This window comes from Carcharhinus amblyrhynchos, chromosome 34 (assembly GCF_965287045.1).
Source record: "Carcharhinus amblyrhynchos chromosome 34, sCarAmb.v2.hapA, whole genome shotgun sequence".
NCBI classification, from domain to species: Eukaryota; Metazoa; Chordata; class Chondrichthyes; order Carcharhiniformes; family Carcharhinidae; genus Carcharhinus; species Carcharhinus amblyrhynchos.
The window spans coordinates 22241643-22269291 of record NC_137357.1 but is presented as its reverse complement, the minus strand read 5'-3'; the positions used below and the strand labels follow the sequence as shown (position 1 = coordinate 22269291).

General features: G+C 44.6%; 1 protein-coding gene across 4 annotated transcripts in view; it reads left to right on the top strand.

Annotated features, from left to right (window-relative positions):
• LOC145361285 (cytosolic purine 5'-nucleotidase-like) overlaps positions 1-27649 on the top strand; it is a 68310-nt gene that overhangs the window by 9282 nt on the left and 31379 nt on the right. For all 4 annotated transcript variants that reach the window (XM_080216927.1, XM_080216926.1, XM_080216928.1 and 1 more), the window contains exons 4-5: positions 17722-17817; positions 22930-23021. In XM_080216927.1, the coding sequence (XP_080073053.1) occupies positions 17722-17817; positions 22930-23021 (188 nt within the window). The remainder of the gene's footprint in view (positions 1-17721; positions 17818-22929; positions 23022-27649) is intronic.

Sequence of the window (27649 nt, the reverse complement as noted above, 5' to 3'; positions counted from 1 at the left end):
ACAGAAAGTGGAAGAATTGTCAATTGGAATCCAGCAAGTCAGAGACATTCCAAAGGAGGTTTCTAAAACGTGTTTTAAAACAGTGGTCACCTCATGAGAAGAAAGACTGATTGAGGATGAGGATTGGAATTAGATGCCCACTCATTAAAGTAGAAGGAGAAGTAGGAAGGAAGGATATATTGTCTTCACAAATAACATTTGTGTGAATAAATGGATCTTTTTCTGAATTGCAGTCAGTGACTCGTAGGGTACCACAAGGATCTGTGTTAGGACCCGAACTGTTCACTTCACAGATTAATGATTTGGATGACGGAACTAAACGTATGATCTCCAAATTTGCAGTTGATAAAAAATTGGGTTGGAGAGTGAGTAGCATGCAGCAATGTTTCAGCATGATTTGGACAGGCTGAGTGAGTGCCAGAGCACTTGACACTGCCATTTTTAGGTAGATGAAGCTACTTGATTGGACAGTCAATTATGATTTCAATCAGGGAACTCTTTTCCTGTTTTTTTTTTGGGAACTCTTTTCCTGAGGGAGTTCGTACTCCAAGAGGCCAACCTCATGAGCTTTGTTGAAGTCATTATAGTTTGTGGATAAAGGGTAAACGTTGATAACATAGAACATAAACAGTACAGCACAGTACAGGCCCTTCGGCCCTCAATGTTGTGCCAAGTTATGTCCAAACCCAAGATCAAGCTATCCCACTCGCTATAATTCTGGTGTGCTCTATGTGCCTATCCAATAACCACTTTAAAGTTCCTAAAGTGTCCACCTCTACTATCACAGCAGACAATCCATTCCATATCCCAACCACTCTCTGAGTGAAGAATCTACCTCGGACATCCCTCCTATATCTCCTACCATGAACCCTATAGCTATGTCCCCTAGTACCAGCCACATCCACCCAAGGAAATAGTCTCTGCACATCTACTCTATCTGTCCCCCTCATCATCTTATAAACCTCTATTAAGACACCTCTCATCCTCCTCCACTCCAAAGAGAAAAGCCCCAGCTCCCTCAACCTTTCCTCATAAGAACTACCCTCCACAACAGGCAGCATCCTGGTAAATCTCCTTTGCACTCTCTCCAATGCTTCCACATCCTTCTTATAGTGAGGGGACCAGAACTGAACACAATATTCCAAATGTGGTCTCAGGAAGGTCCGGTATTGTAGCAGCATAACCCCACGGCTCTTAAACTCAAACCCCTGTCAATAAACCCTAATACACTGTAAGCCTTCTTCACGGCTCTATTCACTTGAGTGGCAACCTTCAGAGATCTGTGGATATGAACCCCAAGATCTCTGTGTTCCTCCACATTCCTCAGAACCCTGCCGTTGACCCTATTATCCACATTCAAGTTTGTCCTACCAAAATGAATCACCTCGCACTTATCAGCGTTAAACTCCATCTGCCATTTTTCGGCCCAGCTCTGCATCCTATCAATGTCTCTTTGCAGCCTACAAGAGCCCTCCACCTCATCCACTACTCCACCAATCTTGGTGTCATCAGCAAATTTACTAACCCACCTTTCAGCCCCCTCTTCCAAGTCATTGATAAAAATCACAAGTAGCAGAGGACCCAGCATTGATCCCTGTGGTACACTGCTGGTAACTGGCCTCCAGTCTGAAAACTTTCCATCTACCATCACCCTCTGTCTTCTATGAGACAGCCAGTTACTTATCCAATCAGCCAAATTTCCTTCTATCCCACACCTCCTTATCTTCTTCATGAGCCTACCATGGGAAATCTTATCAAGCGCCTTACTAAACTCTATGTATACAACATCAACTGCTCTACCTTTGTCTACACACTTAGTTACCTCCTTAAAGAATTCAATCAAATTTGTGAGGCAGCGCCTACCCCTCACGAAACCATGCTGACTATCCCCGATGGTCATAAATCCTATCTCTCAGGATAGTTAGCACTGTTTTGTGAGGGGTAGGATAAGTCAGATCTCTCAGAGGGAGAGCATTTTGGGGATAGTGATCAGGATCGTAAAACTAATTGCAGGGTAAACACAAACAACCCCATTTAAAACACTTTAGAAGCAATAAAAGGACAATTTCACTCAAATCAGCAACAATAACATCACTGGAACTGTGAGCTAAGAAACCACCGAAGCTGTGAGCTGCAGAAATCTTGATTTAAAAAGAACCTTTCTTAAAGGCACATTATGTCACACCTGGCACTGTCCACTGTTCACTAGACACTGGGCAGTGCCAAAGGGTTGGAGCCTGCTGGGTAGTTGTAGGAAGTGGACCCCCTGTGCTCTCTGCATTCGGGATTGGTGGGGCTGGGAAGGAGGAGGGCAATTGGAGCTCGCCATGGAGAGGTGGGATCTAGCTGAATATGGGGGGTCGGGACTGGCCAAGAAGTGTGGGAGTTGGGGAGGTCGCCGATTGTGGTTGGGGGGAATGGGTTATGGAGGCCAGCAATAGTGAAGAGAATGGTTGGAAAACGGTGAAAAATTACAACATACTACTGTGCAGAGGGACCTGGGGGGTCCTTGTGCATGAATCGCAAAAACTCAGTCTGCAGGTGCAGCAGGTGATCAAGAAGGCAAATAGAATGTTGGCCTTTATTGCGAGGGGATGGAATATAAAAGCAGGGAGATCTTGCTGCATTTGTACAAGGTACTGGTGAGGCCGCAACTAGAGTACTGTGTGCTATTTTGGTCTCCTTATTTGCAAAGGGATATATTGGCCTTGGAGGGAGTACAGAGAAGGTTCACCAGGTTGATACCAGAGATGAGGGGGTTAGCTTATGACGAGAGATTGAGTAGATTGGGCCTGTACTTGTTGGAGTTTAGAAGGCTGAGGGGTGATCTTACGGAGACATACAAGATAATGAAGGGGCTAGGTAGGGTAGAGGCAGAGAGATTCTTTCCACTTAGAAAGGAAACAAGAACTAGAGGACACAGCCTCAAAATAAGGGGGGGGTCAGTTTAGAACAGAGTTGAGGAGGAACTTCTTCTCTCAGAGGGTAACGAATCTCTGGAATTCTCTGCCCATTGAAGCAGTGGAAGCTACGTCGTTAAATATGTTTAAGTCACAGGTCGATAGATTTCTGATTGATAAAGGAATTAAGGGTTATGGGAGCAGGCAGGTAAGTGGAACTGAACTACTTTCAGATCAGCCATGATCTTATTGAATGGCGGGTCAGGCTCGAAGGGCTAGATGGCCTACTCCTGCTCCTATCTCTTATGTTCTTATGTTCTTATAACTCTATCTCCTTTACACTAGCATTGGAGAGAGATAGGATCAGACAAGCTAGGAAAGTGTTTATCTGGAGTAAGGCGAATTATGAAGCCATCAGGCAGGAAATTAGAGGCAAAAATTGGACAGAGGTTTTCTCAGGGAAATGTACAGAAGTAATGTGGCAGATTTTCAAGGAATATTGATCTGGAATTCTGCACGACAATGTTCTGATGAGACAGGGAAGTTTTGGTAGGTTACAGGAACTGTGGTGCGTGAAAGTTGTAATGAATTTAGTCAAGAAGAAAAGAAAAGCGTACAAAAGGTTCAAGGAGCTAGGTAATGTTAGGGATCTGGAGGCATATGTGACTTGTAGGAAGGAATTTAAGAAGGAAATTAGGAGAGCCAGAAGGGGTCATGAGACTTGCAGTGGACTGAAAAGCTTGAGTATGTTGACATTAAGAAAGAGGATGTGTTGGAGCTTTTGAAAAGCATCAAGTTAGATAAGTCGCCGGGACCGGATGGATGGTACCGCAGGTTACTGTGGGAGGCGAGGGAAGAGATTGCTGAGCCTCTGGCGATGATCTTTGCATCATCAATGGAGATGGGAGAGGTTCCAGAGGATTGGAGGATTGCAGATGTGTTCCTCTATTCAAGAAAGGGAGAAGAGATAGCCCAGGAAATTATCGACCAGTGAGTCTAACCTCAGTGGTTAGTAAGTTGTTGGAGAAGATCCTGAGAGGCATGATTTATGAACATTTGGAGAGGGAAAGTATGATCAAAAATAGTCAGCATGGCTTTGTCAAAGGCAGACCGTGCCTTACGAGATGGTTGAGTTTTTTGAAGATGTGACTAAACACATTGACAAAGGAAGAGCAGTAGATGTGGTTTATATGGACTTCAGCAAGGCATTCGATAAGGTCCCCCATGCAAGACTTCTTGAGAAAGTGAGGGGGCATGGGATCCAAGGGGACGTTGCTTTGTGGATCCAGAACTGGCTTGCCCACAGAAGGCAAAGTGTGGTTGTAGATGGGTCTTTTTCTGCATGGAGGTCGGTCACCAGTGGAGTGCCCCAGGGATCTGTTTGGAACCCTTGCTCTTTGTGATTTTTATAAATGACCTGGATGAGGACGTGGAGAGATGTGTTGGTAAGTTTGCTGCCGTCACGAAGGTTGCAGGTGTTGTGCATAGTTTGGAGGGATGTCAGAAGTTGCAACGAGACACAGAGAGGATGCAAAACTGGGCGGAGAAGTGGCAGATGGACTTCAACCCAGACAGGTGTGTGGTGATTCATTTTGGTAGGTCAAATGGGATGACAGAATATAATATTAAGGGTAAGACTCTTAGCAGTGTGGAAGATCAGACGGATCTTGGGGTCCAGGTTCATAGGACGCTCAAATCAGCTTTGCAGGTAGAGGATGTGGTTAAGAAGGCGTATGGTGTACTGGCCTTCATCAATCGAGGAATTGAGTTTAGGAGTCGGGAGACAATGCTGCAGCTGTATAAGACCCTGGTCAGACCCCACTTGAAGTACTGTGCTCAGTTCCGGTCACCTCATTATAGGAAGGATGTGTAAGCCATGGAAAGAGTGCAGAGGAGATTTACAAGGATGTTGCCTGGATTAGGTGGCATGCCTTATGAGGATAGGTTGAGAGAGCTCGGTCATTTCTCCTTAGAGACGAAGGATGAGAGGTGACCTGGTAAAGGTGTATAAGATGTTGAGAGGTATTGATCAAGTGGATTCTCAGAGGCTTTTTCCCAGGGCTGAAATGGCTGTCACAAGAGGACACAGGTTTAGGGTGCTGGGAAGTAGGTACAGAGGAGATGTCAAGGGTAAGTTTTTCACTCAGAGGGTGGTGGGTGCGTGGAATTGGCTGCCAGCAGTGGTGGTGGAGGTGGATTTGATAGGGTCTTTTAAGAGATAAGTACGTGGGACTTAGTAAGATAGAAGGTTATAGGTAAGCCTAGTAGGTAGGGACATGTTTGGCGCAACTTGTGAGCTGGAAGGCCTGTTTGTGCTGTAGTTTTTCTATGTTCTATGTTTTATTCGCCACTCTGCAGTACTCTGGCACAATCCCTGTGGACAGTGAGGACCCAAAGATCAAAGCTAAAGTCTCCGCAATCTCATCCCTTGCCTCCCAAAGTATTCTAGGATATATCCCATTTGGCCCAGGGGACTTATTGACCCTCAGGTTTTTCAGAATTGCTAATACATCTTCTCTCAGAACATCTACCTCCTCCATCCTATCAGCCTGTATCACATTCTCATCCTCAAAAACATGGCCCCTCTCCTTAATGAAGACTGAAGAAAAGTATTCATTCAACGCCTCACCTATCTCTTCTGACTCCATCTACAAGTTCCCACTACTGTCCTTTACTGGCCCTAACCTCACCCTGGTCTTTTATTTCTCACTTTTATTTCTCACATAAGGGTAAAAAGCCTTGGGGTTTTCTTTTATCCGACTCGTGAAGGACTTCTCATGCCCCCTCCTAGCTCTCCTAAGCCCTTCTTTAACTCATTCCTAGCTACCTTGTAACCCTCAAACGACCCAACTGAACCTTGTTTTCTCATCCTTACATACACTTCCTTTTTCCTCTTAACAAGACATTCAACCTTCTTTGTGAACCATGGTTCCCTCACTTGGCCATTCCCTCCCTGCCTGCCAGGGACATACCTATCAAGTATGCACAGTATTTGTTCCTTGAAAAAGCTCCACTTTTCGTTTATGCCCATACCTGACAGTTTCTGTTCCCATTTTATGCTCCCTAATTCTTGCCTAATCGCATCATAATTACCCCGCCCCAATTATAAACCTTGCCCTGCCCTGTGACCCTATCCTTCTCCATTGCAATAATGAAAGACACTGAATGGTGGTCACTATCTCCAAAGTGCTCTCCCACAAACAAATCTAACACTTGGCCCGGTTCATTACCCAGTACCAACTCCAATGTGGCCCCACCTCTTGTCAGCCATTCCACATATTGTGTCAGGAAACTCTCCTGCGCACACTTTACCAAAAGTGTCCCATCCAAACTACTTGACCTATAAAGGTTCCAATCAATATTTGGAAATTTGAAGTCACCCATGATAACTACCCTGTGACCTCCACACCTATCCATAATCTGCTTTGCCATTTCCTCCTCCACATCTCTATCACTATTTGGGGGCCTATATACATTGGTGAGGCCGCAGCTGGAGTACTGTGTGCAGTTTTGGGCGCCGCACCTGCGCAAAGATATTTTGGCCTTGGAGGGAGTGCAGAGGAGGTTTACTAGGCTGATACCAGAGTTGAGGGGGTTGAGCTATGAGGAGAGGCTGAATAAACTAGGCTTGTACTCGTTAGCGTTTAGAAGAATGAGGGGAGATCTCATTGAGACGTATAAGATGATGAATGGGATGGATAGGATAGAGGTGGAGAGACTCTTCCCGCTCAAAAAAGACAGTAGGACTAGGGGGCACAGCCTCAAGATAAAGGGGGGGCGGTTTAGAACGGAGTTGAGGAGGAACTTCTTCACTTAAAGGGTGGTGAATCTCTGGAATTCTCTGCCCGTTGAAGTGGTGGAGGCTGCCTCGCTAAATATTTTTAAGACGCAGGTTGATGGGTTTTTGATAAGAGAGGGGATTAAGGGTTATGGAGAGAGGGCGGGAAAGTGGAACTGAGCCACGACAGATCAGCCATGATCTTATTGAATGGCGGGGCAGGCTCGAAGGGCTAGATGGCCTACTCCTGCTCCTGTTTCTTATGTTCTTATGTCCTTATGTAAAACTCCTGACAACGTGACCGTTCCTTTCCTATTTCTATCTTCAGCCCATATTACCTCAGTAGGCAGATCGCCCTCAAAATGCCTTTCAGCAGCCGTTAAACTATCCTTGATTAACAATGCTACTCCTCCACCTCTTTTACTGCCTTCCCTACTCTTACTGAAACATCCTTACCCCGGAAGTGCCAACAACCGTTCCTGTCCCTGTTCTAACTATGTCTCCGTAATGGCCACAACATCATAGTCTCAAGTACCAACCAACGCTCCAAGTTCACCTACCTTATTCCTGATGCTCCTTGCATTGAAGTAGATACACTTCAACCTACCATTCTGTTTGCCTATACACTCCTGCGACCTTGATACCTTCCTCAGTACCTCAGACCCTCAACACTGGCTTTTGGACTACATCTCATTTTCCCACCCCCCTGACAACTTAGTTTAAACCCCCTCCCTGAAGAGCCATAACAAATTTCCCTCCCAGGATATTACTGCCCCTCAGGTTCAGGTGCAAACCATCCTGTTTGTACAAGTCCCACCTTCCCCAGAATGTGCTCCAATTATCCAAGTAAATGAAACCCTCTCTCCAACACCATCCCTGCAGCCACATATTAATCTGCACTCTCTTGCTGTTCCTCAACTCACTAGCATGTGGCACCGGCAACAAACCAGAGATGACAACATGCTTTGTCCTGGCTCTCAGCTTCCATCCTAGCTCCCTAAATTCCTGTTTTAAATCCCTATCCCTTCTTCTACCTACATCGTTGGTACCAATGTGCACCATGACCTGTGATGATCCTCCCCTGCCTTAAGGATCTTGAAAACATGGTCTGAGACATCACGGACTCTTGCACCCAGGAGGCAACGTACCATCCGTGAGTCTCTTTTGCAGCCGCAGAACCTCCTATCTGTTCCTCTAACCATCACATCTCCAATTACTATTGCTCTCCTGCTCTCCTCCCTTCCCTTCTGAGGCACAGGGACAGACTCAGTGCTGGAGGTCTGATCATAGAACATAGAACATAGAACATTACAGCGCAGAACAGGCCCTTCGGCCCACGATGTTGCGCCAACCAGTTTTTTTTTAAAAAAACACTGACCCACTAATCTAAACCAATCCCTTTTTGTCCATAAACCTATCCACAGATCTCTTAAACGCCCCCAAACTAGGCGCATTTACAACCGCAGCAGGCAGGGCATTCCAATCTCTCACCACCCTCTGGATAAAGAACCTACCCCCGACATCCGTCCTATAACTACCACCCCTTAATTTAAAGCCATGCCCCCTCGTGCTAGCATTCTCCATCCGAGGAAAAAGGCTATCACTATCCACCCTATCTAAACCTCTAATCATCTTATATGTTTCAATAAGATCCCCTCTTAGCCTCCTTCTTTCCAGCGAAAACAACCCCAAATCCCTCAGTCTCTCCTCATATGACCTCCCCTCCATACCAGGCAACATCCTGGTAAACCTCCTCTGCACCCTCTCCAAAGCCTCCACGTCCTTCCTGTAATGTGGGGACCAGAACTGCACACAGTACTCCAAGTGCGGCCGCACCAGAGTTGTGTACAGTTGCAACATGACGCTGCGACTCCTAAATTCAATCCCCCTACCAATAAACGCCAAGACACCGTATGCCTTCTTAACTACCTTATCTACTTGATTCCCAACTTTCAGGGATCTATGTACACATACACCTAGATCCCTCTGCTCCTCCACACTATTCAAAGTCCTCCCATTAGCCCTATACTGAACACATCTGTTACTCCTACTGAAATGAATTACCTCACACTTCTCCGCATTAAACTCCATCCGCCACCTCGCGGCCCAGCTCTGCAACCTGTCTAAGTCACCCTGCAAACTATGACACCCTTCCTCACAATCTACCACACCACCGACTTTGGTGTCATCAGCAAACTTACTAATCCACCCAACTATACCCTCATCCAGATCATTAATAAAAATTACAAACAGCAGTGGCCCCAAAACAGATCCCTGAGGCACACCGCTCGTAACCGAACTCCATGACGAATATTCACCATCAACCACCACCCTCTGTCTCCTATCTGCCAGCCAATTCCTGATCCAAGTACCTAGATTACCCCCAATCCCATACATCTGCATTTTCTGCAGAAGCCCACCATGGTGAACCTTATCAAACGCCTTACTAAAATCCATATATACCACGTCAACTGCCTTACCCCTATCTACCTCTTTGGTCACTTTCTCAAAGAACTCAATAAGGTTAGTAAGGCACGACCTACCTGCTACAAAACCATGCTGACTGTCTCTAATCAATTCATTACTCTCCAAATAACTATAAATCCTATCCCTAATAATTCTTTCTAAAACCTTGCCCACAACAGAAGTAAGACTCACCGGTCTATAATTCCCGGGGAAGTCTCTGTTCCCCTTCTTAAACAATGGGACAACATTCGCTGTCCTCCAATCTTCCGGTACTATACCAGAGACCAACGATGACCTGAAGATCAGAGCCAGAGGCTCTGCAATCACCTCTCTGGCCTCCCAGAGAATCCTAGGGTAAATCCCATCCGGACCAGGGGACTTATCTATTTTCAAGCCCTCTAGAATATCCAGCACATCCCTGGTTTCAACTGCAATACTTTCTATTTTACACCCCTGCACCCCAGTGTCCTCCACAGCTACATTCATGTCCCCCTGCGTGAACACCGAAGAGAAATATTGGTTCAATGCCTCTCCAATCTCTTCCGGTTCCACACACAACTTCCCTCTACTGTCTATAACTGGCCCTAATCTTGCCCTAACCAACCTTCTGTTCTTGACATACCTATAGAACGCCTTAGGATTCACCTTAATCCTATCAGCCAAAGTCATCTCATGTCCTCTTTTAGCCCTTCTTAACTCCATCTTCAACTCCCTCCTAGCCAATCTAAAGCTTTCTAATGCACTACCTGAGCCCTCAAGCCTCATCCGAACATAAGCCTCCTTTTTCTTCCTAACCAACGAATCAACTTTTTTAGTACACCACGGTTCCCTAGCCCTACCAAATCCTCCTTGCCTGACAGGGACATACCTATTGCAGACCCGCAGTAGCTGTCCCTTGAAAAAATTCCACATTTCGGACGTTCCCAGTCCCTGTAATCTCCTAGTCCAACCTATGCTTCCTAATTCTCTCCTAATAGCCTCATAATTACCCTTCCCCCAGCTAAAACTACTGACCCGAGGTTCATGCCTATCCCTTTCCATCACTAAGGTGAACGTAACCGAATTGTGGTCACTATCACCAAAATGCACACCAACTTCCAAGTCTAGCACCTGGTCTGGCTCATTACCCAGCACCAAATCCAATATAGCCTCACCTCTAGTTGGCCTATCAACATACTGAGTCAACAAACCTTCCTGCACACTTTGAACAAAAACTGACCCCTCTAACGAGCTAGAGCTATAGCAATTCCAATCAATATTAGTAAAGTTAAAGTCCCCCATAACAATTACCCTATTACTTTCACTCCTAACCAGGATCGTCTCCGCAATCCTTTCCTCAACCTCTCTAGAACTTTTTGGAGGTCTATAAAAGACTCCCAGCAGGGTGACCTCTCCTCTCCTATTTCTAATCTCCGCCCATACTACCTCAACAGACAAGTCCTCATCAAACTTCCTCTCTGACACTGTGATACAGTCCTTGACCAATAATGCTACCCCACCCCCCCTTCTACCTCCTTCTCTACTCCGACTAAAGCACTTGTACCCCGGGACCTGCAACATCCATTCCTGACCCTGCTCTATCCATGTCTCTGAAATGGCCACAACATCAAAGTCCCAGGTACTGATCCACGCTGCAAGTTCATCCACTTTATTGCGAATACTCCTCGCATTAAAGTATACGCATTTCAAACCCTGCTCCGCCCCACCCCCACAATGCCATGCATTGCAGGCCCCATCTATGCCCCCCTCACTTTCACCCCCTCTACTCAGGATCCCACCCCCCCTCTGAATCAGTTTAAACCACCCCGCATAGCCTTCACAAATTTACCCCCCAGGATATTTGTTCCCCTCTGGTTCAGGTGTAAACCATCACTCTTACAGAGGTCCCACCTTCCCCAGAATGAGCCCCAATTGCTCAAGTACTTGAACCCCTCCCTCCTGCACCATCCCCTCAGCCACAAGTTCAAACTTTCCCTCTCTCTATTCCTCTCTAAACTATCCCTTGGCACAGGCAAGAGTCCAGAGATAACCACTCTGTCTGACTTGGCCTTTAGTTTCCACCCCAACTCCATGAATCTCTGCTTAATATCCCCTTCCCTTAGCCTCCCTATGTCATGTGTCCCCACATGAATTATAACTTGGGGTTGATCTCCCTCTCCCCTAAGAGTCTTGAATATCCTCTCAGATACATTCCGGACCCCAGCCCCTGGTAGGCAACACACCAGCCCTGAGTCCCTACCATTACTACCAACTCTCCTATCCGTCCCCTTGACTGTGGAGTCCCCAATCACGAGGCCCAATCTTTTGCATCCCCTAACCACCTGAGCTTTTACAATAGGCTCACCCCCAGAGACCTGCTCCCTTTGGCTATCCCCAGTTGATTCCTCCTCAACTGTAGCCTCCAGGACCGAAAACCTATTTTGGAGGGGAACAGCCCCAGGGGATTTTCCCCCCACTTGCTTCTTTCCCCTCCTCTTGGCAGTGACCCAAGACTGATTTCTAGGAGTTACTATCTCCTTATAACTCCTATCAATGTCCACCTCTGCCTCCCGAATTATGCGGAGTTCCTCTAATTCCCCCTCCAGCTCCTTTACACGCTCCTCCAGAAGCTTCAATCTAACACACTTCTTACAAGTAAAATCCCCTGAAACACTACTGGAGTCCCTCACCACATACATCCCACAGGAGATGCGGCACACTGCCTGAACTGCCATCCCTGAAACAATTACCAGCAGAAAAAAAAACAAAAAAAAACTTTCCCACACTTATAATTTAGGTTAGAGGAGGTGGGAGGGTGGGATTCTCTACCAGTGTAGAGGATCGGGTATCCTCTCTACGCTAATTTATAGGATTAGGGGCTCAAGAAAAAAAAACTACAACTACCGGTAAGTGTCCTAGTGACGACTTCCGGTTTCTAATTAATTTAAAAAAAACCGCCGAAAAACTCGCGACTTAAATTAGAAATAAACAGTTTAACAAAATAAACAGAAAAATGTACCTTTTATGCTGCCTCTTCACACGCCCAAAAATCGCTGCCTCTGGATACTGCTCCTCAGGAACAATGAGGCCGGTTCACGGAGGTAAGCGCTTATAAACCCGAAAAAAAAACTACAACTACCGGTAAGGGTCCTAGTGACGACTTCCGGTTTCTAACTAATTTTTAAAAAAACCACCGAAAAACTCGCGACTTAAATTAGAAATAAACAGTTTAACAAAATAAACAGAAAAATGTACCTTTTATGCTGCCTCTTCACACGCCCAAAAATCGCTGCCTCTGGATACTGCTCCTCAGGAACAATGAGGCCGGTTCACGGAGGTAAGCGCTTATAAACCCGAAAAAAAAACTACAACTACCGGTAAGCGTCCTAGTGACGACTTCCGGTTTCTAACTAATTTTAAAAAAAACCGGGCTTACCACTGGTAAGTCATTCTGGCTTACCACTGGTAAGTCATTCTCTTCAACTGTATCCAATGCAGAATACTTGTGGCTGAGGGGAACAACCACATGGGATCCCTGCACTGGCTGCTTCCTCCCAGCCCCTCTCACTGTCACCCATCTATTTTCATTTTTTGGAATCTCCAAATCCCTGAAGCTTTTATCTATGATCACCTCTGTTTCCCGAATAATCCAAAGTTCATCCAGCTCCAGCTCCAGTTCCCTAACATGGTTTTTGAGGAGCTGGAGATGGGTGCACTTCCTCCTGGTGAAATCAGTAGGGACACTAATGGCATCCCTCACCTCAAACATCCTGCAGGATGATGAGAAGTTCTTCATTCAGAAAGTGGTGTATCTGTGGAATTCACTACCAGTTGAGGCCAAAATGTTGTGTGATTTCACAAAGGAATTCGATGTAGCTCTTGTGGCGAAAGGGATTAAGAGATATGGGGGGAAGACGGGATTTGATAATCAGCCATGATCATAATGAATTAATGAAATGGCACAGTAGGCTTCTGCTTCTATTCTCTATGTTACTAGGGGGCATAACTATAAGGTTCATGGTGGGAGATATAGGAGGGATGTCCGAGGTAGATTCTTTACTCAGAGAGTGGTTGGGGTGTGGAATGGATTGCCCGCTGTGATAGTGGAGTCGGATACTTTAGGAACCTTCAAGCGGTTATTGGATAGGCACATGGAGCACACCAGAATGAAAGGGAGTGGGATAGCTTGATCTTGGTTTTGGACATAGCTTGGCACAACATCGAGGGCCGAAAGTCCGGTACTGTTTTACGTGCTATATACGTTTCTGTGTATTTTAGTGCTCACCATCTCATTACAAGCGATTGGGTTGGGCAACTAGGAGCAACAGCCTAGCATGATGGAAAAGCAGTCGTCCAAGAGCAGCAAATTGAGTATAGAGTTACTGGGAGATTAAAGTGAATAATGGGTAGTCAGTTCCTTAACACCAAAAGTGATGGAGCAACATTGAGATGAATATGTTAGAGGGGTCAGTTTTTGTCCAACGTGTGCAGGAACATTTCCTGACACCGTATGTAGGTAGTCCAACAAGAGATGAGGCTACAATGGATTTGGTACTAGGTAATGAACCAGACCAGGTGTTAGACTTGGAGATAGGTGAGCACTTTGGTGATAATGACCACAATTCGGTTACGTTTACCTTAGTGATGGAAAGGGATAGGTACATACCAAAGGGGAGAAGTTATAGCTGTGGGAAAGGAAATTATGAGGCGATTAGGCGAGATTTAGGATACGTAGGTTGGAGAAGGAAACTGCAAGGGATAGGAACAATTGAAATGTGGAAGTTGTGCGTGGAGCCTGAAGAGATAGGAGAGGCACTAAATGAATATTTTTCGTCAGTATTCAGGCAGGAAAAAGGCAATGTAGTCGAGGAGAATACTGAGATACAGGCTTTTAGACTAGAAGGGATTGAGGTACATAAGGAGGAGGTGTTAGCCATTTTTGAAAGTATAAAAATAGATAAGTCCCCTGGGCCAGATAGGATTTGTCTGAGGATTCTCTGGGAGGCTAAAGAGGAGATTTCAGAGCCTTTGGCTTTGATCTTTATGTCACCATTGGCTACAGGGATAGTGCCGGAAGACTGGAGGATAGCAAATGTTGTCCCTTTGTTCAAGAAGGGGAGTACAGATCATCCTGGAAATTACAGACCGGTGAGCCTTACTTCTGTTGTGGGCAAAGTTTTGGAAAGGATTGTAAGAGATAGGATTTATAAATATCCAGAGAGAAATAATTTGATTAGGGATAGTCAACATGGTTTTGTCAAGAGTAGGTCATGCCTCACAAACCTCATTGAGTTCTTCGAGAAGGTGACCAAAGAGGTGGATAAGGGTAAAACAGTTGATGTGGTGTATATGGATTTCAGTTAAGCGCTTGATAAGGTTCGCCATGGTAAGTTACTGCAGAAAATACGGATGCATGGGATTGAGGGTGATTTAGAGGTTTGGATCAGGAATTGGCTAGCTGATAGAAGACAGAGGGTGGTGGTTGATGGGAAATATTCAACCTGGAGTTCGGTTACTAGTGGTATACCGCAGGAATCTGTTTTGGGGCCACTGCTGTTGTCATTTTTATAAATGACCTAGACCAGGGTGTAGAAGGATGGGTTGGTAAATTTGCGGATGACACTAAAGTCGGAGGAGTTGTAGACAGTGCGGATGGATGTTACGGTTTGCAGAGGGACATAGGTAAGCTGCAGAGCTGGCAAATGGAGTTTAATATGGAAAAGTGTGAGGTCGTTCACTTTGGAAGGAGTAGCAGGATTGCAGAATATTGGGCTAATGGAAAGACTCTTGGTAGTGTGGATAAGCAGAGAGATCTCGGTGTACATGTGCATAGATCCCTGAAAGTTGGCACCCAGGTTGATAGGGTTGTTAAGAAAGCATACGGTGTGTTAGCCCTTATTGGTAGAGGGATTGCGTTTCGGAGCTGTGAGAACATGTTGCAGCTGTACAAAACTCTGGTGCAGCCGCACTTGGAGTATTGCGTACAGTTCTGGTCGCTGCATTATAAGAAAGATGTGGAAGCATTGGAAGGGTGCAAAGGAGATTTACCTGGATGTTGCCTGGCATGGTGGGAAGGTCTTATGAGGAAAGGCTGAGGGACTTGAGGTTATTTTCGTTAGAGAGAAGAAGGTTGAGAGGTGACCTAATTGAGGCATACAAGATGATCAGAGGATTAGATAAGGTGGACAGTGAGAGCCTTTTTCCTCGGATGGTGATGGCTAACACGAGGGGACATAGCTTTAAATTGAGAGGTGATAAATATAGGATGGATGTCAGAGATAGGTTCTTTACTCAGGGGGTAGTAAGGCCGTGGAATGCCCTGCCTGCAGCAGTAGTGGACTCGCCAACTTTAAGGGCATTCAAATGGTCATTGGATAGGCATATGGATAATATTGGAATAGTTTAGGTCAGAGGGTCATTAGATTGGTTCCACTGGTCGGCGCAACATCGAGGGCCGAAGGGCATGTACTGCGCTGTAATGTTCCATGTTCAACACAGCACTTAATTGATTCCCACATGGTAGAGTTGCATGAGGCAATTGCATGAAGACAGTTCACAGCACCATTCTTTTGAATGTCTATATTGCAGCAGACCCTGCACAAAGGTGGAGGCAGGTTGAGGCTGTGTCAGCCCTTGAATGGAAATTAATATTTCACCACATCAGTCCAGTTCTTCGGCTGGCATTCTGCTAATCTGGATGTTACTCATAGTGTTTGTCAGGTATTTGCTGTAATGTTTGCTTTGTAAGTGCTTTGCATGAATTTAACTGTGGTGCATTTCTTACCCTTATGTAAGTGAATATTGTGGACAGGGAGTGAGCAGAGCTCCATGGTTGATACATTTGTATATTATTATTCATTAACGTGACACTGGCTCCGAGAATAGGTGCATGATGAGCCCATGTTCAGAGGATACCCTTCATTCAGAGTGGAGGTCAAATCACGATTGCTGGGTGCAGCTTTGTTTGTTTAGCTATCCATGGGTGACCTGACTATCATATTCATGTCCCTCATGAACCCTCCTCTTATCTTTTAGTCTGTAACAGTGCAAACAAAGATCTGAGCAGACAGTATACAAATGCCAAGCTTACAAAATAATTTTTTTGACTCGGGTGTTGGAATTTTTTAACCAAATAATCAGTGGTCCAATTAACAATGATTACAAGAGAAGCTAGTTGAGTTCAACTTTGTGAGTCACCTTCTCATAGATAGTTCCTAATCCCAGATAAATAATTGATATGCCAAACCCAATTATGTATTCGAACAAGTATTAAAAATATGAATTATAGAAGTCAATTCCAAATAAATTTGAGATGAAAATCCTTGGTATACCTTTACTAAAGGACCAAATTCACAACGTGATAATTCACATCTTGTATTGCAAATACCAGACGCAGAACACACAAGATCAACTTGACACTGGATATGCTATACACCCAGTGGATGTATGACATGTTCCTATGTCATGTGACTTGATATTGTGAATTTCAATCCTCTAGTAAAAACATTTAAATATTTACATATTTTGTTAAAATGTTTGAAAGCCATTTACAATGTTGCTGCATGTCAAAAGAAATTCAGTTATATAATTGAGTTCAACAGCCACTGATGGATGCTCATACCATTGGACTTTTCTCATGTTTGATCCAAAATGAGTGATGGTCATTGAAGGACTGACTCTGATCTGAAGCTGGACTCGGCCTCAGCTTCAGGTCCAGATCAGCGCCTTCCCAACACTCTTGCTATGCCGGCAATGCCTTCAGCAAATTTCATGCTTCAACCCAACTCAGCCGTGACAGAGGACCTAGCCATTTTGTATTCTCGCTTCACACTCAAAATGGCTGCACCTGAAGCAAGCACCCGAGCCTATTGCATTCTTAATCAGTCTGAAATTTTTTGGCATGAGATGACAGAAATATTTTATTCATTTATAAAAGTCCAGGAGATATTGTCTTCTTTGTCCATTTTATTCCTGCCATGAGATAAATAATGGGTGACACGTTTCCATTTTGGGCAATTTTTATCTGACCAATATATTCAGGGCACACCTCTGTACAACAAACAACTTTTGTCAGCTTTGTAGAATTCAGTAGCTTCAGCCTTTCAGCAGCTTTCTAACTTGGATAACTTTGATAGCGTGATAACAAATGAACTTTCCATGTTTGGCTTTATATTTGCCCCACCTGTCATTGCTGCCTGTACAACCAGAGCTTTACAGCTGGTGCCCTTTTTAAAAGGTCCAGTTCTTCATGTATTAAATCTAAATAAGTTCAACTAACCGCTATGGTGAAGTACTGTTGTTAAATTTACGAGAGAATCAGAAATCATTTGTTCCATTTCAGGGAAATTGTTTGAGTGTTTGTCCAAGGAGCCTTCTAAAAATAGGGTGCTAAATCTTTGCAACTTTAGAGTCTGCATTTGGAACAGGACAATTTGTAAAATGATAGTGGGATGTGTTAACTAAAGTGCATTTATTGTAAAAAGTGATCTGACCTTCAACTAATTACTGCTTGTGGAGTAAATTAATTATCTTTTGTCTGTACAAATCCTCAATCTTATTGCAAACCTTCATTTTACTCTTGATGCTTTTATTTTACAGAGGGCTTGTGTTTGATACTCTGTATGGAAACCTTCTGAAAGTGGACTCACATGGCAACATCTTGGTGTGTGCTCATGGCTTCAGATTCCTCAAAGGGTACGTCAGACAATTTCAGTTTCCTTTTGCAGTGCCACAAGTGTGACAGGACTTTCAATTGCCAATCTGACCTGATTCTGTGACAACAGTTGCACTGTCAGTTATCCATGATATGCCAGAGGGTGAAGCATGGTTTTATCATTCCACATAGAGTGCACAGTTTTTCCTTTGGACACTAACTGCAGCCACAGCAGCAGCAGTTGGGGTCAACACAGAACATTCACTGACTGCAGAAGTCCGTAAGAACCCTTTGCCCTCAGTGTTCAGTTTTGTATTTGTACAAACATGAAGGAGATCCGTTAACAAAGAACTCAAACATAAGTGCAGCAGCATGTAGGAAGAGAGGGTTTGAAGGGTAGTGTCATAGTCATAGAGTCATAGAATTTTACAGCATGGAAACAGGCCCTTTGGCCCAACTTGTCCATGCTGCATCATTTTTACCATTATGCAAGTCCAAATTGCCCCTGCTTGGCCCATATCCCTCTGTGCCAATCTTATCCATGTAACTGTTTAAATGCTTTTTAAAAGGCAAAATTGTATCCGCCTCTACTACTACCTCTGGCAGCTTGTTCCAGACACTCACCACCCTCTGCATGAAAAAATTGACTCTCTGTATCATTTTGTACCTCTCCCCTCTCACCTTATACCTATGCCCTCTAGTTTTAGATATCCCTATCTTTGGAAAAAGATAGAAACATAGAAACCCTACAGCACAAAAAGAGGCCATTCGGCCCGTCAAGTCTGCACCAACTGCAATCCCACACAGGCCCTACCCCCATATCCCTACATATTTACCCACTAATCTCTCTAACTTTCTCTTCTCAGGACACTAAGGGGCAATTTAGCATGGCCAATCAACCTATCTAGCACATCTTTGGACTGTTAGGATTTGGAGGCCATACGCAAAGTCCAGGCAGGTTTCATGATTGGCAGCCCTTTGGTTCAGGTGGAGAGTAAGTTCTGGGGAGGAGGAAGTAAGATCTCTGCAATGGAATTTGAAGCAGGAAGAGATGTAGTGTGGAAGAAGGACAACTATTTGAATCACTGATTCATTCCCCTTTGGCGTAGCTTATTGATAAACCATGGCTCTCTGTTTAGACCACTGAACTATAAACATGTTCAACAGAACTCCACGATCTTTAGGCTTTTCCTTTGCAGTTGGGCCGGTTGAAATTGGCTTTGGTAGTTTAATTCCTTCCGGTCGCAATTCTGGAGGACCTCGTGTAAAATTGCATGATTGGATGCCACATGCTGAAACTGGGGCAGTTTTAACTGTGCGCTTACCCAATTTCTGACAGGTGGAATACCTTCCTCCTACACTATGTATTCTTTTCCCAATCAGTTGGTTGATTTTTCAGATCAGAGATCCTCTTTATTAAACAGAAGCTTCTGGTGACACTTAGACTTTAATCTTTCAGTATAAATAGTTGGTTCTTAAGCTCTAGGCCTGAGATTCCTTGCATAGCTGTGGTTTAAGTGAACTATATTGCGTACTAGATTAGCCATGTCCATTACTGTTTCACTCAGTGGTCACGGGCCTCTTTTGTGCCTTATAAAGCTTCAAAACATCCACAGAGATCAAAAGAATTGATGAAGATAAACAGGAAGGAAAGCAGAAAAATAATATGCAGAGTAAAAGCCCTGCAGGGCCCTGCTGCTTTTGGGCCATTTTCAGCCAGTACATCTCATCACTTTGAGCTCCTTGTAAAATTGGTTAGGTGATGCAGATAGTCAGCTTCATTTATGTGAAAACACAGCTCAGAATGTTCATAATTAACAGAAGATATATGCGGCTTGGAGATTTCAATAGTATGCTTGAGTTGCTCTGAGGAGACAGAAATGTCACTGAAGCAGGTTCCTCAAAAAGAATGGTTCAGATGGTGCCTTGAAGAATGTTTTCACCATTAAACTTTGAAGAGGCTTTGGAATGAGAAGAGGTTTGTGTTACCACTTAAAATGGCCAGGTACGATGTCTCTGTATTTATTTGATAGGCCATTACTTCACTCATTACATAAATCATTTGATCATTGGCTGTCACTTGGCCTCCGTGAACTGTCGTTGACCATCTCCAACACTTCAGATAATAATGAACATCAGAATTTTATTCAACTTGAAACCACTTTCCATTTTCATTGTCTCCCCTGTGTTTCAGTCAATGAGTACATTCAAGACTGAGATTCAGAGGGCTGGATTTTCTGGGTCCAGGGGTATCATTGCATGGAATTTTGGCTGCGTTTTGGGGAGCAAACTGCAGAGAATAGTGTGATTTCATGGAATATTTTTGACACTTAAAAACAAAATTCATGAGAGATTCATTCCGTATTCGTGGAAAGATTGCCTTGATTTGCCCACCCGAGAATCAGCTGAGCATTTCAATCTGGGGTGCTGCAATTAAATGTGTCCCCTCTCGTCAAGAGGATGGAGGCAAGGAAGATTGCCCTGCGCTTTGCAGAGGCAGCACTGACCAGCTTGTTGGATGTAGTGGAGGAGAGGCATGCTGTGCTGTTCACTCAATCGGGGCAAAGATCCTTGAGCAAGGTCACCAACACGCATGGGAGGTGATGGTTGCACTGGTCTGCACCAGCTCCCTGCCCAGGAGGACAGGAGTACAATGCAGAAAGAAGATGAACGACCTCCTCAACGAGCCAGGGTAAGTAACACCACTTCATCTGTCCCTGACTCGCACATCCATCACACCCACTGGGAACTCACTCACTGCCACCTCATGGGGCCCCATCATCTGCCCTTCCAGATGTGTCCTTACATCCCCTGCTGCTTCTCTCCTCATCACATCGCAGCTCCTACTCACCAAGCACACTTGCCACGCATACCAGCCATTGACCCGGACTGAGGGAGCTTGGACAGGCGTACGCATAGCCAAATTAAAAATTCTCAATCCATTTGAGAATAGAGCTTTCTGGAGAGGAACAGGATAGGGTGGACACTGAGGTCCCACTGGAGAGCGTCTGGGACTGGACAACCCTAGCCATGGACTTTTGGACCCTAAGAGGCATCAAGGGATACAGAAACAGGGCAGGAAAGTGGAGATGAGTAGAAGGTTAAGCTGAGAACGATCAAAGAATCTGGTGTGATTTGTAATGTTCTTATTTGCAAAATCGAGACAAGTTTATGGATGAAGGTGCAGGATGTGGACATAGACGCAGTGTGAGAACAAGTGCAAGGTGCGAGCACAGGATGTAACTCAGCCCATGAGCTCCCAGTTCATACTGCAGTGCATATTGTCACTGAATACCTTGTATTCATTTGGTAAAATTATAGAGCAGTAAGTGGACTGAATGCTTCAGAGGACTGCAATTGCTTGTCATCAGCATATACTGGACTGAAGCACCAAATTGCTGTTCATGGCAAGTTCTTACCTGATGAAGGAGCAGTGTTCCGAAAGCTGGTGGCTTTTGCTGCCAAATAAACCTGTTGGACTTCAACCTGGGTTAAAATTGCTACTTTAGAGTGAAAGCCAGCGGTCCTGGGCATTCGGCCTCTGATCTTCAGGTAAGCGTTCTCCAAGGTGGCCTTCATGACACACGACAGAATTGCTGAGCAGAGACTGATAGCCAAGTTCCACGCACGAGGAACAGCCTCACCGGGATCTTGGGTTCATGTCACACTATCTGTAAGCCCCATGACTTGCCTGGACTTGCATCTCACTAACTGTCCTGTCTAGAGACAATACACATCTCTTTAACCTATGCTTAATGCTCTCTCCACTCATACTGTCTGTACCTTTAAGACTTGATTACCTGTAAAGACTTGCATTCCAACCATTATCTTGTAAATTGAGTTTGTGTTTTTATATGCCCTGTTTGTGAACAGAACTACCATTCACCTGATGAAAGAGCAGCGCTCCGAAAGCTAGTGGCTTTTGCTACCAAATAAACCTGTTGGACTTTAACCTGGTGTTGTGAGACTTCTTGTGTGTATTTCTAGTTCAACACTAGCAAGGTTGGCAGCCTCAGAGCAGTTTGTATGCTTCGTATCATCTGCAATATAATAAAACCTGAAGTTCATAGGGGAACAAAAAAATTGCAAAACAAAATGAAAGGAAAATTTTGATGTCAAACTAAGGATCTTGTGCCAGTGCTGAATTTTGACATAGTACAAGGGACTCGAGGAGATGGGGGGCAGATTGGAAAGTAAGGTCAGCCATGATCTGACTGAATGGTTGAGCAGGCTCAAGGGGCTAAATGGCCTCCTCCTGCTCCTATTTCTTATGATCTTATTGTTGGAGTGTTTATCGCACTTGTATATTTATATCTGCTTACTCTTCATCCCAAATCCTTGATGACAGGGCAGCAGCTATTGTTGAAATGCAGTGACTGACAGAATAACCAACTGGTTAATGCAGAGCATCCAACCAGTTGTTCACATAGCAGAATGCTGAGAAAGGCACTTCAAAGGAAATGCACAAAATGTGTTTAATCTCAATCTAAAATGAGACTGAAACGTAATTTTCTGAGAACTATATAAGAGTTCAGTTACTGCAGTTTTCCTCCCCCTCCCTCTGGTGTTTCTGCTTGCCTCAGATGAGCATTTGGCCCAGACTATAGTATCATGTTAGCCAATATTTTTCTGTAGCCAAGCTATCAGAAAGTGAGGTAAAGATTCTGTTCTTTATTCACGAGCCAACTAGCATTTGGTTGAGAATGAATTTAAATGAATTGCAGCATCATATCAATTTCCACTCAAGTGGAGGAAAAGGAACGTCAAGATGGAATGTATAATGGATGGGCAACCTGTTTTGCTAGGTTAACCTCATTGTCAAAAGATATAATTATCCTAAGTCTATCTGCTCAGCCCACCTCTTAATCACACTTATATCTTTTGCCATTACTCTCTGTGCTCTCTCAATCTGGGTCAGATGGCTAGTGTGTGTGGCATGTGTGCTTGGTGAGTGGGAGCTGAGATGTGATGAGGAGAGGAGCAGCAGGGGGAAATAAAGACGCAAGTGGAGGGGCGAGTGGAAGAATCAGATGAGCAGCGTGTTGAATCCATTGCAGGATGAATCAATTGTGTTGAGTTGAACGGTACTGTTGAACTATCTCATTCCAAACTTACCTGTAACACCCCCAATCCTTGTCATTGTTTTCCCTCAGAGCAGAGATTCTTGAGCAGTACTCCAACAAGTTTATCCAAAGAGATGACATGGAACGCTTTTACATCCTCAACACCCTCTTTAACCTTGCCGGTAGGTTGGACCATTTCCATGATTGTCTCTTACTTCAGTGTACAACATTCTGTTTGCTACCTAGCATGATTTAACCTGTGAATCTGAGCCCATTAGCAGGTATCTCTTCCACATTCAGGGCAAACAACTGTTGGCAACAAGTCTGACAATTTATTTGATCCATGGTGACAGCAGTTAAGGCTGCTCATTATTAGAGTGGACTTGGAAGGTTTCCTCTCTTGTGTATTTTGGAGTTTCAGGTCCACAGTGCTGAGTTAAATTGAAGTTTTGAGCACAGTCATTTTTTTTCCTGGTTCTGTGTGCTATTCCTTCCACTTGTCCCTGTTTACTTTGTCTTTTTTATGTTCGGTTGTACCATTTCAGACTTGTCTCGAACAAATTATAAAACTTGGTGCAGGCATTTAACTTTTCATACTAAAGGAGGTCAGTTATATTCAGTCTAGTGCATCAGTAAATGTTTTCTTTGCAGTGTCATTGAACATCAGTGTCGCCTGTGGCTTGGTGACAGCGCTGTCGCCTCTGGCTCAAAGACTGAGCAACTAGGGCTGAACTTTCACTGCCGAATCGGGCCCACAATCAGGAAAATTCCTGACACCCGAAGACCTGAAGGCTATTTGAAGTGGCACAGGAGTTCCACATGCACCTTGGCTAGAGAAGATCCCTCAATCAATGTTACCAGAATAATTTATTGATAATTTTTCTCATTGCAGTTTGTGGAATCTGGCTTAGCACAATTTTATTGCCACATCTGTCTACATTAAAACAGTGACTACTCTCCAAAAATAATTTATTGGCTGTGAAGCACTTTGGGATCTTCTGAGGCCATCAGATATGCTACGTCAATGCAGACCTTTCATATTTTCTAAAGATCACTTATTTCCTGTCTATTACACAAAACTAAGATGCAAAAGCCAAAATTGTCAGAAATAACTTAACACTGTTATGAAATGTAATCAGATTTGGGGAATGTGTTTTGGTGACTAGTGGAGTGCCGCAGGGATCGGTGCTGGGGCCTCAGCTATTTACCATTTACACAGACGATCTGGAGGAGGGGGCTGAGTGTAGGGTGACGAAATTTGCTGATGACACGAAGATGAGTGGAAAAGCAAATTGCGTGGAGGGTGTGGAAAGTCTGCAGAGGGATCTGGATAGGCTAAGTGAGTGGGCAAGGACCTGGCAGATGGAGTATAATGTTGGCAAGTGTGAGGTTATCCACTTTGGCAGAAATAATAGTAGGAGGGATTATTATTTAAAAGGCGAAAAGCTGCAGCATGCTACGGTGCAGAGGGACCTGGGGGTCCTTGTGCATGAGTCGCAAAAACCCAGTCTGCAGGTGCAGCAGGTGATCAAGAAGGCGAATGGAATGTTGGCCTTAAGAGAGAGGGGGATAGAATATAAAAGTAGAGAAGTTTTGCTGCAACTGTACAGGGTGCTGGTGAAGCCACAGTTGGAGAACTGTGTGCAGTTTTGGTCGCCGTACTTGTGGAAGGATATATTGGCCTTGGAGGGAGTGCAGAGGAGGTTCACTCGGCTGATACCGAAGATGAGGGGGTTGGACTATGAACATAAGAACATAAGAAGTAGGAGCAGGAGTAGGCCATCCAGCCCTTCGAGCCTGCCCCGCCGTTCAGTAAGATCATGGCTGATCTGTTGTGGCTCAGTTCCACATTCCCGCCCTCTCCCCATAACCCTTAATCCCCTTGCCTATCAAAAACCCATCAACCCACGTCTTAAAAATATTTAGCGAGGCAGCCTCCACCACTTCAACGGGCAGAGAATTCCAGAGATTCACCACCCTTTGAGTGAAGAAGTTCCTCCTCAACTCTGTTCTAAACCGCCCCCCCTTTATCTTGAGGCTGTGCCCCCTAGTCCTACTATCCTTCCTGAGCGGGAAGAGTCTCTCCACCTCTATCCTATCCATCCCATTCATCATCTTGTACGTCTCAATGAGATCTCCCCTCCTCCTAACGAGTACAAGCCTAGTTTATTCAGCCTCTCCTCATAGCTCAACCCCCTCAACTCCGGCATCAGCCTAGTAAACCTCCTCTGCACTCCCTCCAAGGCCAAAATATCCTTGCATAAGTATGGCGCCCAAAACTGCACACAGTACTCCAGCTGCGGCCTCACCAATGCCCCATACAGCCGCAGCAAGACCTCCCTACTTTTATATTCAATCCCCCTCGCTATGAAGGCCAGCATCCCATTTGCCTTCCTGACCAGCTGCTGCACCTGCAAGCTGGGTTTTTGCGACTCATGCACAAGGACCCCGAGGTCCCTCTACACCGTCGCCTGCTGCAGTTTTTTGCCACGTAAGTAATAATCCTTCCTACCATTATTCCTACCAAAGTGGACCACCTCACATTTGCCAACATTAAATTCCATTTGCCAGTTCCTGGCCCATTCGCCCAGCCGATCTAGATCCTTCTGTAGACTCTCCACACCCTCCGCACAATTTGCCGTTCCGCCAATCTTGGTGTCATCAGCAAATTTCGACACCACACACTCGGTTCCCTCCTCCAGATCATCTATATAAATGGTAAATAGCTGAGGCCCCAGCACCGACCCCTGGGGCACTCCACTAGTCACCATCCGCCAATCCGACTGCCTCCTATTTGACAACCAATCCTCTATCCATGCTAACACCCTACCCCCAACTCCATGTCTCCTGACCTTCTGCAATGTACTCGCTGGAGTACTCTGTACTCGGAGTTTAGAAGGATGAGGGGGGATCTTATAGAGACATATAAGATAATGAAGGGGATGGATAGGGTAGAGGTGGAGAGACTCTTCCTGCTTAGAAAGGATAGCAGGACTAGAGGGCACAGCCTCAAGATTGGGGGCGGGGGGGTGCAGTTTAGATCAGAGTTGAGGAGGAACTTCTTCACTCAAAGGGTGGTGAATCTCTGGAATTCTCTGCCCGTTGAAGTGGTGGAGGCTACCTCGCTAAATATATTTAAGTCACGGGTAGATAGGTTTTTGATAGACAAGGGAATTAAAGGTTATGGGGAGAGAGCGGGAAAGTAGAACTGAGCCACTTCAGATCAGCCATGATCTTATTGAATGGCGGGGCAGGCTCGAAGGGCTAGATGGCCTACTCCTGCTCTTATTTCTTATGTTCTTACGGATGTTCTTAAATGGATACAGAAATTTACATTTATTAAATAAGGGGTAAGATTTGTTTACCCCAAGAAGAAAAAGACCAACTGCACAACAGATAGAAAGTCTTAGAATACATTTTTGAAAGAACAAAAAAAAGTACAGCACAATATCAAGCCCTTTGGCTCTCCAAGCCTGTGCCGATCATGATGCCCTAACCAAACTGAAGAAAGAACCTCCTGCCCTTACTCGGTCCATTTCCCCTATTTATGTACCCATCCAGATGCCTCTTAAATGTTGCTAATGTGCCTGCTTCCACCACCTCCTCTTGTGGCGTGTTCCAGGCACCCACCATGCTCTGAGGAAAACTTTCCCCACACATTTCCCTTAAACTTTTCTCCTTTTAGCTTGAACCTGTGGCCCCTTGTAATTGACACTTGCACCCTGGGAAAAAGCCTCTGACTATCTACCCTGTCTATGCCTCTCATAATTTTGTAGACCTCTATCAAGTCTTCCCTCAGTCTCCATCCTTCCAGTGAAAAGAATTCTAATTTATTCTGTGTACTTGTTGATGTTAATCTTCATAGTTCAATAACCTGCTGACACTCACTGTCGAGCATCACGCATGAAGAAGGTAAACTATCAGACATGTGCTGAAATCTGTAGACTATATCCCAGTAACAGTCTGATCCTTCAGAAGAGATGGAGACAAACACTCACAAACAACCAGGCGTGATGTAGACCAGAGAAATGTGTAGCTGTTCCACTGCAATTGATTGTGCAACATCTCATTCATGGATAAATATTTTTGCCTTTCCAACTTTGCAAAGGCTGACAAATGCAGAAGCGGAATAGCTTGTACAATGTCTTTAGTCACAATTATGACCTACCATATATTAAGATTTTTTTTGTGTACACCTGAGCTATGACTGTAACACTATATTCTGTATACTCTCCTTTCCTTCTCCACTATGTACTCTAAATACAGTATGTTTTATCTATATAGCACACAAGCCTGTATCACAGGCTTTTTCACTGTATCACAATGCATGTGACAATAATAAATTAAATCAAGTCAAATGAAATTACAATCCAATGTGACTAGAAATTAAGGCATAAACTGAGTGAGTTTCCATAGTTCCAGTATGGATGATGCTTGTGACAATCTAAATCTGTGTGGTATGGTGGCACAGTAGTTAGCACTGCTGCCTCACAGCACGAGGGACCCAGGTTTGATTCCTGGCTTGGGTCACTGTGTGCAGTTTGCATGTTCTTCCTGTGTCTGTGTGTGTTTCTTCCAGGTAATCCTGTTTCCTCTCACAATTTGAAAGATGTGCTGGTTCGGTGCATTGATCCAAACACATGCTGGAGTGTGGCGACTAGGAGATTTTCACAGTAACTTCATTGCAGTGTTAATGTAAGCCTTACTTGTGACTAATAAATAAATTTTAAATTGTCTGCATCAATATGGAGAGCCTGCTGATATGTCATTGAAGTAACTCCTTGGCAAAAGGCATTCCTATGCTGCTTGT